General features: G+C 44.0%; 1 protein-coding gene across 1 annotated transcript in view; it reads left to right on the plus strand.

The window, feature by feature from the left end:
• Positions 1–1,138: 1,138 nt before the first annotated feature.
• Positions 1,139–13,759, plus strand: part of eftud2 (elongation factor Tu GTP binding domain containing 2) — a 46,565-nt gene continuing 33,944 nt past the window's right edge. Inside the window, exons 1-11 of the mRNA XM_056287408.1 lie at positions 1,139–1,234; positions 1,712–1,813; positions 5,123–5,285; positions 5,491–5,569; positions 6,626–6,701; positions 7,222–7,287; positions 7,433–7,468; positions 7,740–7,830; positions 8,108–8,190; positions 8,301–8,467; positions 8,563–8,687. Of these exons, the coding sequence (XP_056143383.1) occupies positions 1,712–1,813; positions 5,123–5,285; positions 5,491–5,569; positions 6,626–6,701; positions 7,222–7,287; positions 7,433–7,468; positions 7,740–7,830; positions 8,108–8,190; positions 8,301–8,467; positions 8,563–8,687 (988 nt within the window). The 5' untranslated portion in view covers positions 1,139–1,234. The remainder of the gene's footprint in view (positions 1,235–1,711; positions 1,814–5,122; positions 5,286–5,490; positions 5,570–6,625; positions 6,702–7,221; positions 7,288–7,432; positions 7,469–7,739; positions 7,831–8,107; positions 8,191–8,300; positions 8,468–8,562; positions 8,688–13,759) is intronic.

Raw genomic sequence — 13,759 nt, forward strand, 5'->3', positions numbered from 1 at the left:
TTTTGCAGAGGCTGGTATAAATTCAGGCTTAGGCTCTTGGTATATCGGGGTATGTAGAAGTTCACACAGAGCTGCATTCCAGATACATATTAGAGGATAGCATCCAGAGCGAAACTACTGGGTCAATCTGAAAGTGCATGGGATGTCCCCTCACACAAAGAAGGTGCCACAAGCATGTTGGGAGTGAGAAAGGGAGTCTAAGGGAACCTTGGATGGATAGGGGGGAAAAGTTTAGAAAATAAGATTGGAACAAATGCAGTTTAGTCAAACTACTATAATCTCATTGAATCCACCATGGCTACTGGCTCAGCTGTGGCTCAGCGGTGCAGTGCTTGCGCTACTGCTTCACAGCAAGAAGGTCCTGGGTTTGATTCCCAACTGGGGTGGGGTTAGTACAGGGGGAGTTGCATGTTCTCCCCAGGCCTGCTGGTGTGCAGTGGTTGTCCATGTACTTTGCATGTTCTCCCTGTGTTCAGGTGGGTAATCTCTCATTTAGGGACCTTTCTATGTGGAGTTTGCATGTTCTCCCCATCATATAGGTTTCCTCCAACATCAAAAATAACCCCAATAAAAACATGCAGAACGCTCTCCCTGACTATGACACGGATGCCCCCGGGCGCCAAATGAAAGGGCTGCCCACTGTTCTTGGCGAACCCTGGAGGAAGGACAGCAGGATGGGAAAAATGCAGAAGGAAAATTTCTTCAGCCACCACTCCCTGCATGTGTGTGTTTGTGTGTTTTACTGTGTAGCTGTAAGACGAATACAGTCTCTATCTTCTCCACCAGATGTGGATTTGACAGCGGTTTTAAGAGGGAAAACTGAGAAGTGGATGTTGCTGTTCAGGAAACATACGCAATATTATAATGTGTTTGTGTACATTTAAAAAGACCAAGAATCACTTTGCCTAGCATCAGTAGCACACGCTTCATGAATCAAGATAAGGAGAGGAATTACAACAATGAATAGTTCCAGCTTTGCACTGGTTGGAGAAAACATGACCAGCGTCGTTTTCTTCCTGCTTGTCTCCAAGCCACACTCCATTCCAGCAGATGGCAGTAAAACACAATAGCGCTTATTTAGAACCGCCAATGACACCAATGGAGAAAAGCTGGAAGCGGAAATAGTTTTCTATGCGCATGGCGGTCCTGTAAGGGTTGTCTCTTTTCAACGGACGTCCTGCTTTTCTCTTAATTTGAAACGATAAGACTCTAATTCTCCTCTAAGAAAATACAGGTGAGCTTGTTTGAGTTTCCTCGTGCAGACGAATATTTTAGGTTATTCTTACAGTGTTCCTATTTGCATTAGCTAACAACGCAACTCAAACGTCGCTTTGAAGCGCCATTCATTTGAACCAGCACATCCATTGTGCACTTCGAAAGCAATAATCAATAGTCAATCAATCAATCAAGTTACGTTTTATATAACGCGTTTCTAGCTGCAACAGCCACTCAAAGAAGGCTGGACAGTTATCAGCTGCATATTTACTGGATATGTAAAGTAACTACTTGAAACAGAGTACGGATATGCCCAGAGTCCATATAAAATACAGCTATTCATTTAAGTTAGCTAATATAGTATTTTCGTATTAACCGACTCAGTGTTCTGTCACATATTGGCTTTTTATTCTATTGCTTCATTGGTTTATGCCACTATTGCGAAAGATGAATGTCAACAAATACTCAGTTGTATCTTTTCTCACTTTTCTACGAGATGGAGACTGATCTGTATGATGAGTTTGGAAACTATATTGGCCCAGAGCTACACTCTGATGACGACGATGAGGTTGATGCAGATGACAGAGATGATGATGAGGTTTGCCTCCATTATATAAACACACACACGCAGTCGTGTTTCACTATCCCTGTGCGGACCCCTCATTGACTAAATTCATTTCGTAGCCCTTAACCGTAACGTTACCCACGCAAACTACATGCCTAACCCTTACCTTAACCTTAACCTGACCCTCATTCTAACCGTAACCCTAAAACCAACCCCTTACCCTAAAATAGACGCTTTTCCTTGTCCGCACAAGGTACGTCCTGTCAGGTTTTGCTATCCTTTTGTGGACATTTGGTCCGCACAAGGTTAGCTAAACATATGTACACACACACACACACACACACACTGCTATATAAATATAGCTGCATGTAACAATAAATGGAGTCCAAAACACAATATGCTACTTTTTTTCCAGGATGAGAAAGCCAAGGCATCGTCAGAATCTTGTTTATTGGCCATGTAGGTTTGCACTACATGGAATTTGCCTCCGGCTTTGCGGCTCTCTCAGTGTACTTAACATAAAATAACAACACTACAACACAACAATCTTCAGATATATACACAAGGATTGACTTATACAGGCGAAATAAGAAGTGATAAAGTGCAATGGTGCAGAGAATATATCAGAGATGCTCAAATAGATGTTAGCGGGTTACTTACATACATGCCTGATGTAGATGGACATGACAGTGTACCAGTATACGTACAATGTACAGTACAGTATAGTTTATATAAAATGGTTGGATTTATTTGACAGTGTTAAGCGTTCATTTGAATGACAGCCCGCGGAAACCTGTTTTATATCTGATTGTTTTGGGGTACAGTGCTCTGTAATGCCTGCCAGGGGAAGTAGTTGGAACAGGTTGTTACCCGGGTGTGATGGGTCTGCAGTGATGTTGTCTTGCCATTTCCTGAGTCTAGTGGTATGTAAGTCCTGAATGGAGGACAGGTTGGCACCAGTGATTTTCTCTGCAAACCTAACTGTCCATTGTAGTCTGTCCCTGTCCTGTTTGGTGGCTGATCCAAACCAGACAGTGATGGATGTGCAGAGGACAGACTGGATTATTGCAGTGTTGAACTGAATCAACAGTTCCAGAGGCAGGTAGATGATTGTGTCCATGTTGGATACCCACCTTAGGTCCTGGGAGATTGTGGAACCCAGAAATCTGTAGGTTTTCACCGTAGAGACCGTACTGTTGAGTACGATTGAGGGAGGGGGGGGCAGTGTGGGGTGACTTTCCCTTAAGTCTACTGTCATTTCCACTGTTTTGAACGTGTTCAGCTCCAGGTTTTTATGGCCACACCAGAGGGCCAGCTGATCAGCCTCCTGTCAATATGCAGACTTGTCCCCATCCCGGATAAGGCCAATCATGGTTCTGTCATTTGCAAACTTCAGGAGTTTAAATGACTGGTCACCTGAGGTGCAGTGTAGAGGGGAGAGCACGCATCTCTGGGGGAGCGCCAGTGCTGATTGTCCGGGTGCTGGAAGTGATTTTCCATAGCCTCACCAGCTGCCTCCTGTCTGTCAGGAAGGTTTTAATCCACTGGCAGATGGGGGCTGGTACAGTGAGCTGGGTGAGTTTGGAATGGAGGATATCTGGGATGATGGTGTTGAACGCTGAGCTGAAGTCCACAAACAGGACCCTTGCGTATGTCCCTTAGGAGTCAAAGTGTTGTAAGATATATTGCAATTCCATGTTGACTGCATCCTCCACTGACCTGTTTTCTCGGTGGGCAAACTGCAGGGGGTCGAGCAGGGGGCCTGTGACGTCCATCAGGTGGGCCAACACCAGTCTCTCGAAGGATTTTATGACCACAGACGGGTAAGGGGACTTCACACTGCTCCAGTGATCTGTTGAAGATCAGTGTGAAAATGGTGGCCAACTGGTCAGCACAGACTTTAAGACCGGAGGGTGATATGCTGTCTGGGCCTGATGCCTTCTTGGTCTTCTGTCTCTGGAAGAGCTGGCACACGTCTTCAACACAGATTCTGAGTGTGGGTGGGAGTTCGGTGGTGAGGGGAGAGTGGCTGGCAGGGGGTGCAGTTGGTTGTGAATTGTGGCTGAAGAGGATGAGGGATGTGAAAGTTTGCTTCTCAAACCTGAAATAAAACCCATTTAGATTGCCAGCCAATTGATGTTTCCCTGCGGTGTAGGGGGATGGACTCCTGTAGTTGGTAATGTCTTTCAAACCACTCCAGACTGATGACTGATGATGGGTCGTTGGCAGAAAACTTGTTTTATCAACTTTTCAGAGTAGCACCTTTTTGCTGCTCTGATCTCCTTTGTGAGTGTATTTCTGGCTTTGTTGTACCAGATCCTATCTCCACTTCTGTAGGCTTCCTCTTTGGCCTGACAAAGCTCCCTGAGTTTAGCTGAGAACCAGGGCTTATTGTTATTAAAGGTATAGAAGGTTTTGGTGGGCACACACAAGCTGATGTAAGATGTCACAGTGTTGGTAAGTTCGTCCAGGTCTGTAGATGCAGCCTCAAAAACACTCCAGTCAGTGCAGGCAAGGCAGGCCTGGAGCTCCAGTTTTCACTCATTGACCCCGGTTGGGATAAGCGGCTTGGATAATGGAATGGTCCATTTCTTCACAGTTTTAACCACAAGCTTTGCAGATTTTAGTTTCTGCCTGTATAGGTTGGGTTGAGATGAATCAGATAGTGATCAGAGAGGCCCAGGGGTGCTCGGGGGACAGAGCGATAGGCATCCTTAATATTGTGTAGCAATGATCCAGAATGTTTTTGTCTCTGGTGGGACATTTAACATGCTGTCTGTATTTTGGCAGTTCGTGGCTGAGGTTTGCTCTGTTAAAATCCCCAAGGATAATTACATTACATTACATTACAGTCATTTAGCCAGCGCTTTTATCCAAAGCAACTTACAATAAGTGCATTTAATGTAGGAAATCAGGAGAACTACTAGTCATCAGAGGTCATAAGTGCATCTTCTCTCTAAACAAGCATCTAGGAGCAAAACCAGTGCTAAAGTTAAAGTGCAAGAAAGAGTTTTTTTTTAATGAGGGAATACAATAAGTGCTAAGAGCAAGTAACAGGGTAGTAGTTCTTGAAGAGGTGAGTTTTCAACCTGCACCGAAAGATGGGCAGCGACTCCGCTGTCCTGACATCAGTGGGGAGTTCATTCCACCACTGTGCAATATAATTACCTGCTCACTCAGTTGCATCTAGCTTATTTAAGGGAAAAATTCAGATTTTTTTTTTAACTTGCTATAACCTGGATGATAGCCTTAATGATTTTCAAAAGTTGGGGCGAGGGAAGGGTATATTCATGTGGGAAGTACATTATTTATGTCAAGATGATTTGTCTCACTCCTGTTAAGGCTGATGAAGATGATGACGATGAGCCCGCCGATGCTGATGATGACGTTCCAGGAATGGTGGTGGTTTTGCATGAGGACAAGAAATACTATCCGACAGCAGAGGAAGTGTATGGGCCAGAAGTGGAAACCATTGTCCAAGAGGAAGATACCCAACCTCTTACAGGTCAGAAACAAAAGTCAACCCTACATTTCTAGTAGTTTTACTGTGTACTAAATAAAGAGCTCTGAGTTAGCTAATAAAATGTGCATACAAAAGTATGCACATTTTAGAGAACAGAAAACAGGGTCTGTGATTAGTGCTAATATCGTATTGCCACAGTGTGCTGGTAAGGTAGCGATATTGACATAATCCTTTCTGCTCCTTCTAGAGCCCATCATAAAGCCTGTGAAGAATAAGCAGTTCACTTTGATGGAACAAGAACTACCTGCCACTGTTTATGATATGGAGTAAGTAGACTGTTCTTTCCTTGATGCAATACGTGGCTATTCATTAAGGCGTGTTTAAAATACTTAGTTAAGAATTAATTAAATTATTAATAACTGATTTACTGAGAAGGATCTGTGTAAACCTTTGAAAATTGCAATCTGATCAAATTTTTAAAAAAAAAGTTGCTTTCTAACTTGCTGAGTACTTGAGACATGACCCCATGCAATATTACTGTAGAGATTTCCCCATTTTAGAAATAGAAATGTAAAACCAAAACATTTATTTTAAACAGATGACATAATTTTTAAAACACTTGACAAAAAAGAAAAAAAGAAAAAAGAAAAGGATTTTACATAGCTCCATCTCAAAAATTGTGGTTTATATAAATTGAAATTAATCAAATTAGATGTGCATCCATCCATTATCCAAACTGTTTATCCTGCTGTCAGGGTCACGGGTATGCTGGAGCCTATCTCAGCAGCCATTGGGCTGCAGGCAGGGAGACACCCTGGACAGGCCGCCAGGCCATCACAGGGCTCACACACACACACACACACACACACACACACACACACACACACGCACACACAAACACTGTATTTTTTGTAATATATTGATGAAAAGTGGCACGGTGGCGCAGTAGTTAGTGCAGTTGCCTCATAGCAAGAAGGCCCTGGGTTCGAGTCCCAGGGTAGTCCAACCTTGGGGGTCATCCCGGGTCATCCTCTGTGTGGAGTTTGGATGTTCTCCCTGTGTCTGCGTGGGTTTCCTCTGGGTGCGCCGGTTTCCTCCCAAAGTCCAAAGACATGTAGGTCAGGTGAATCGGCCGTACTAAATTGTCCCTAGGTGTGAATGTGTGTGTGTGTGTGGGCCCTGTGATCGCCTGGCGGCCTGTCCAGGGTGTCTCCCGACCTGCTGCCCAATGACTGCTGGGATAGGCTCCAGCATCCCCGTGACTCTGAGAGCAGGATAAGTGGTTTGGATAATGGATGGATGGATTATTTACTGAATAATTTCTATAGTGTTATCATATTAATTTGTGTTGCTCATTTTTCTAATCAATATCCTCTTTGCAGGTTCCTTGCTGATCTGATGGATAGTTCAGAGCTGATCCGTAATGTCACCCTGTGTGGCCATCTGCACCATGGCAAGGTGGGACATGTTTTGGACTGCTAATCTCTGTAGTGCTGGATTCTTGTCTCTAAACGGTGGCCAGCTGTTGCCATTTTCTAGAGATCTCTCAAGACAGGTTACATTGTCCAGACACTGGAGTGTTAGGCTTTTACTTGCAATTAGAATCCCTTGACCGTCTGAGAAAATGGGGATGGGTAGGGCCCCTTGCGAGACAACTACTGTCATGGATAATATTAAACCAAAGCTCCTTTTCTTCAATTGGTCCAGTGGAGCTTCTTGTTGGCCAGCAATAGAAATCTTGTTCTCCAGTTCTTCTTCAAGCATGGTGTTGGTAGGAAGGAGCTGGTATGATCAGTTGACAGTAGGTTGTTAGATGAATAAGGCCTTGCCTTTTGTCTCCAAGGAGTACATGATCCTGAATTTTGAAGTCAAGAAGGACTGGGGAAAAAAATCTAAGAGCAGATTTATTTGAAAATGTCTGTGCTTTTATACCTCAAGTTATACGAGTCCGTTTGATGGTATCTTTTTTCCCATTTAGACTTGCTTTGTGGATTGCATGATCGAGCAGACACACCCAGAAATCAGGAAGAGGGACGATGTTGATGTGAGTACTTTCTCTAAAAATCACCAATTTCAACCTATTGCTGGTCACTTCCTTACATTTAGACAGACAGTGCTGGTGAATGGTTTCTATGGAAGCTTAGAGGCTGCTTATTTTACTTACTGGTTGCTTTTGTCTTATCTTTCAGCTCCGGTATACAGATATCCTCTTCACGGAACAAGAGGTGAGTGTTTTTTAATGAACTTTAACAAACAAAACCAAGGGATTTCCTGTCACAGAAAATATCAGCGTGAGTAGAATGACATACAAAAGAACAGCTTCTCAACTCAACATCACTAGAAATAATTTCATGAAAAATCTACGTTTAGAATGTTTGTGATGTCCACTATAACCTCTCCCTCAGTGCAAAAATCCAGTGTCAATATCGTCTCATAATGGTTTGGAAACAGGAGCATGATGTGTAAATGGGGTTTGTGCGTTGTGCTTTTCCACAGAGAGGAGTTGGTATCAAGAGCACCCCCGTCACACTGGTCCTGCCTGACTCCAGAGGCAAATCCTACCTCTTCAATGTCATTGACACACCAGGTATGATATGTTGGGGGATCTCATGTTTGATTTCTGAATGTAGTTTTTTCTGTGGGTGTAGATAGGTGCACCCTGTGGTTAGGTGAGGCCCAGGGTCATTGTCATTCAAGTCATCCTCAGTTAGGATACTTTACCCCTACCTTCTCCAGATGTGCTTCCATAGCTGGCTGATCCTGTTGCATAGCCTTAAAATGTTTTTTTCCCCTTTAAAGAGGGGATAAAAGTTAACTTTTAAACAAGTGGACCAAACTAATTTTGTGTTATCTTCTCCCCGTAGGCCACGTCAACTTCTCAGATGAAGTCACAGCTGGGATCCGAATCTCAGACGGCATTGTGCTCTTCATTGATGCAGCAGAAGGAGTAAGTCTTTGTTGTCACCTCCCTTCTAATCCTGCGCTACCTCTCTCCTTTTATGTAGATTAGTTAAAGTTACCCACTGTAAACTCTGGTTTGTTTTAATCTCTGTCAAGGTGATGCTAAATACTGAGCGCCTTATCAAACATGCAGTCCAGGAGCGCCTGGCCATCACCATCTGCATCAATAAGGTGGACCGACTCATTGTGGAACTCAAACTACCACCAACAGATGCCTACTACAAACTGCGCCACATAGTGGATGAAGTCAATGGTTTGCTGAGGTAATTTTGGATGAATCAGCCCATTTGAGATGCTTTTTTCCCCCCTCTGTCCTGCTTGAAAATGAAAAGTTATCCTTCTTTACCTCTCCTTTCAGCACCTATGCAACAGATGAGAATCTCGTAGTGTCTCCCCTCTTGGGGAATGTGTGCTTTGCCAGCTCCCAGTACAGCATCTGTTTCACCCTTGGCTCATTTGCTAAGATCTACGCTGACACGTATGGTAAGAAAACTTTCAACAAACGTGCACAGACACACTCACTAAAAACACTCAACTCGATATGTTGTCTATCATCTCCCACCTTGGATACACATTGTTATGCCTGGCTCGCAGGCCACAAAAAAACGGAGATGCATGCCAAACCTAACAATAAAACTAAAGTTTATTAAAGTAAGTAACAAAGGTAATACAATAACATATGAATAGACTTGGTACAAGTCAAGCAAGGTTTGATAAGCAATGAAGCGATTAGAGAGAGATCAGAGCAACCAGCGATCAGAAAGAGTGCATATGCCTATGGTTAGGACACTGGAGAGACACGAGAAAGGTCAATGAATTGTGATCTGTAAAGACCACCACAGGCATAGCGCTAACATACACATTGAAATGCTGCAGAGCTTAAATCAAAGCTAGTGTTTCTTTTTCAATACTTAATAATTCAGCTGATGTTTACTGAATTTCTTTGAAAAACAAACTGGCTTATCAACCCCCAAAAGTGTCAGATTGTAACAATATTGCACCCATCTCCACATAACTTGCATCCACCCAAAGTTTAAAAGTTCTATCCCACTGAGGAGGAGCCAAAATGGGAGTATGACAGATCAGGGCTTCAACACTGAAAAGCCTTTTGGCTGTCTTAGGATCACATATATTTGGCCTTGTCTTTCAACAGGTCAGTTAGGGGTGCAACTAATGTGGAAAAATTCCCACAGAAACACCTGTAAAAACCACTTAGCCCCAAAAAATGTGTGAAACCCTCTTTAGTCACAGGCGGAACATAGTCATCAATAGCCTGCACCATCGCACGGACCAGACACACTTTGCCTACCCCACTACATGACCCAAATAAGTAAATGTACTCTTCACGAACTCACACTTGGCAAGGATAATAATTAAACATGCATGAGCCAAACAATTTCCTAATGCAGTCAAGATGGACATCCCAATCATCTGAATAGATGACCACATCATCCAAGTACACAAAGCAATGCTCCAGATCCCCAACAACTATATTCATTAGTCGTTGAAAGATTGCCAGTGCATTCTACAAACTAAAGGGCATCACCTTATATGAATACAACCCTATTCATGGGTGTAATGAATGCAGCAATTTCTTGCACTCTTTTAGACAAAGGGACTTCCCAGTAGCCTTTCAGCAGGTCAAACATACTGACAAACTTAGCAAACCGCACTCTGTCGACACAGTCTTCCATACATGGAAGTGGAAAAGAGTCCAGTTTTGTAACATCATCATTCACCTTGCAGAAATCTGAACAAAATCTGTGAGTCTGTTATCTGACTTAGGTACCAACAGACAAGGTGATGCCCAACTGGTAGAAGATGGGTCTGTAATACCACTATCAATCATATACTTGACCTCTGCATCAAGATGTTTCCGTCTCAGGATGAACATGATAACACCTCTGCCTAACCGGGTTAGAATCTCCGATGTCTATATCGCAGTGGTGCTCACTAATTTTCTTAGGAGAGCCACTTATGAGTAAGACCATTCCTCAAAGAGCCACAGAGATTGCAGATATAACTCGGGTGTTTTTTTTTTATCATCACTCAGATATTTACCATCTTTGTGTATGTTTAGAAAATATATAGTACCATGCTTTACATCCTTACATCTCTTTTTATTCTCAATTAATAATTACATTGCATTATTAAAATATATAATACTTGTTTGTAAGGCTGGGAGTGGAACCCATCTTATGTATGCATGTACATATGCAATTATACATAATCATTATCAACATGAAAGAAATGTTTCGCAAATACAAAGCTACACACATAGGCTATACGTCTACCCATGATCCCACGCTGTTGCATAGCCTACGTTCTTTGATGTATCTTCAGTATGCTTCCATCTGCTGGATAATTAATTTCAATGTGCTAAAACGACACAAACGGAACCTATAGAAGTAAGTTATAGCTATGTTCTTATTGTTATCAGTGGAGCTATATGAAGCGCAAAACAAAGTCTCGCGAGCCACGTAAAGAGTAACACTGCTATATTGTATTCAATCAAATGTGTGCGCGTAGGCATATCACCAAACAATGGGTACCGTTTAAATAAGTCAGCAAGTTGACCATGCTTAGAAATCTCCAAATGACCCAATAAACGATCCAGATTCTGCAAGGACTCTGAATTTTTTAGACGAGCATGAAGTCCATAAAGAACAGCTTCGTTGGGGCCTAACTAGTCCTCCCTCTTTTCCTGTGCTTTCAGCGTGAGGAAACACAGACACTGTCAAACAGAATGGTTACTGATAACAGCTCTTTCTGACATACTGACTGATGTGCATGGGAGTGGTATGGCTTTAATAAGTTAATGTGACAGAGCTGAGTAGAGGCTCTACGGGCAGGTTTAGCTATGATCTATCACCACCTTTTCAACAGAATCTACTACTAGTACTACTACTATTTTTGACTGCTCCCATTAGGGGTTGCCACAGCGGCCCATCCGTTTCCATTTCTCCCTGTCTTCTGCATCTTCCTCTCTCACACCAGCCACCTGAATGTCCTCCCTCACCACATCCATAAACCCCCGCTTTGGCCTTCCTCTTTCCCCTTGCAGCTCCATATTCAGCATCCTTCTCCCAATGTATCCCGCATCTCTCCTCCACACATGCCCAAGCTATCTCAATCTTGCCTCTCCTGCTTTGTCTCCAAACCGTCCAACCGGAGCGGTTCCTCTTATATAATCATTGCTAATCCTGTCCTTCTTCGTCACTCCAAATGAAAATCTTAACATCATCAACTCTGCCACCTCCAGCTCTGCCTCCTGTCTTTTCGTCAGTGCCACTGTCTCCAAACCATATAACATAGCTGGTCTCACAACCATCTTGTAAACCTTCCCTTTAACTCTTGCTGGTACCCTTCTGTCACAAATCACTCCTGATACTCTTCTCCACCCACTCCACCCTGCCTGCACTCTCTTCTTCACCTCTCTTCTGCACTCCCCATTGCTTTGGACAGTTGACCCCAAGTATTTGAACTCGTATGCCTTCGTCACCTCTACTCCTTGCATCCTGACCATTTCACTGTCCTCCCTCTCATTCACGCATAGGTATTCCGTCTTGCTGCTACTGACTTTCAGTCCTCTTCTCTCCAGTACATACCTCCACCTCTCCAGCCTCTCCTCAACCTGCACCCTACTCTCACTACAGATCACAATGTCATCTGCAAACATCATAGTCCACGGAGACTCCTGCCTGATCTCGTCCGTCAACCTGTCCATCACCATTGCAAACAAGAAAGGGCTCAGAGCCAATCCTTGATGTAATCCTACCTCCACCTTGAACCCATCTGCATCTGTCTTTCCAACCGCATACATACCTTTCATACATGCCTTTTCAACAGACTATGGACCAGAAAACTGAGCCTGAAATGGAGAAGTTACAATGGGCAACAGAGCTAGCACCTGATCTCCTGGGAGAAAAATGATTCTCAACCTGATGACCACATAAAGTTTTTTCATCTTGCCCTGTGCAGATGCTAACTTCTTCTTGGCCACTTCCAGGACTTTATAAAGCCTATACCTAAAGCCATTAATGTAATCGATCAAATTTTGCGGTGGCCGCAACTTTTTGCAGATGTTCTGTTTAAGTGCCAAAGGACCCCGCACAGTATGGCTAAACAAAAAGTCATTGGAACTAAACCTCATAATCATCTGGATAACCTCCCTAATCCTAATCCCGGCAGCACGGTGGCCCAGTGGGTAGCACTGTTGCCTCACAGCAAGAAGGTCCTATTTTTGTTGGCGGTGATCTGATTTTGTAGGGTAGTTGGCATTAAAACTGGCAGCATGCATATTATTGACGTGCCACTTTGCAGACAGCTATGGTCTGTGTGGAAATCAAGCATGTCAATCTTACAACAACGGCACGGCATAGTCATAGGTCAAGTGTACAGTGTGGGGTGAGGTCACAATAAAGTAGAGGAAACACACTTTATTTCATATGTTGCACACTTTATGTCACAAATTATGACAGCTGCGTTAGTGCCAATGGGTCGGCGTGGGCCAGACATTTGGCTCTCACGGGCTGGACCTTGCTCGTGGGCTTCTTATTGGGGTTCAGGGCATTAAGGGCAATTTGGGAATGACTTGGTTCGACCATTGTAGTGCATTTGCTGACATCTACAAGTTAAAAACCATGTAAAGGTTAAAACAGTACGATTGATAATTGCCGAGAACACGTTTTCGGTGGGTGTCGGACTCTGCCAAGGTTGTCCCTTGTCTCCTATTCCGTTTGTGATATTCATGGACAGGATCTCAAGGCGCAGCCAAGGTGAGGAGTGTGTCCATTTTGGGAACCTCCGAATTGCATCTCTGCTCTTTGCAGATGGTGTGGTTTCGTTGGCTTAATCAGAACGCGACCTCCAGCACGCACTGGGGCAGTTTGCAGCTGAGTGTGGAATGGCCGGGATGAGAGTCAGCACCTCCAAATCTGAGGCAATGGTTCTCTACTGGAAAATGGTGGATTGCTCCGTCCAGATGGGGGATGAGTTGTTGCCTCAAGTGAAGGAATTTAAGTATTTCGGGGTTTTGTTCACGAGTGAGGTTAGGATGAAGCGGGAGATTGACAGGCAGATTGATGCAGCCTCAGCAGTAATGCGGACATTGTAGCAGACCATTGTGGTGAAGAGGGAGCTGAGCCGGAAGGCAAAGCTCTCAGCTTACCATTCAATCTTCGTTCCAGTCCTCACCTATGGTCATGAGCTTTGGGTAGTGATCGAAAGGGTGAGATCGCGGATACGAGCGGCTGAAATGACTTTCCTCCACAGAGTGTCTGGGCTCAGCCTTAGAGATAGGGTGAGGAGCTCAGACATCCAGAAGAAGCTTGGAGCAGAGCCACTGCTCCTTTTTGCGTCGAAAGGAGCCAGTTGAGGTGGTTCGGGCATCTGATTAGGATGTCTCCTGGGCGCCTTTCTTTGGAGATTTCTGGGCACATCCAACTGGGAGGAGACCCCGGGGTAGACCCAGACCTTGCTGGAGGAGACTACATATTCAATCTGGCTTGGGAATGCCTTGGGATCCCCCAGGGGGAGCTGGAAGGCATTGCTGG

The sequence above is a fragment of the Lampris incognitus genome, chromosome 10 (genome assembly GCF_029633865.1).
Source record: "Lampris incognitus isolate fLamInc1 chromosome 10, fLamInc1.hap2, whole genome shotgun sequence".
NCBI lineage: Eukaryota > Metazoa > Chordata > Actinopteri > Lampriformes > Lampridae > Lampris > Lampris incognitus.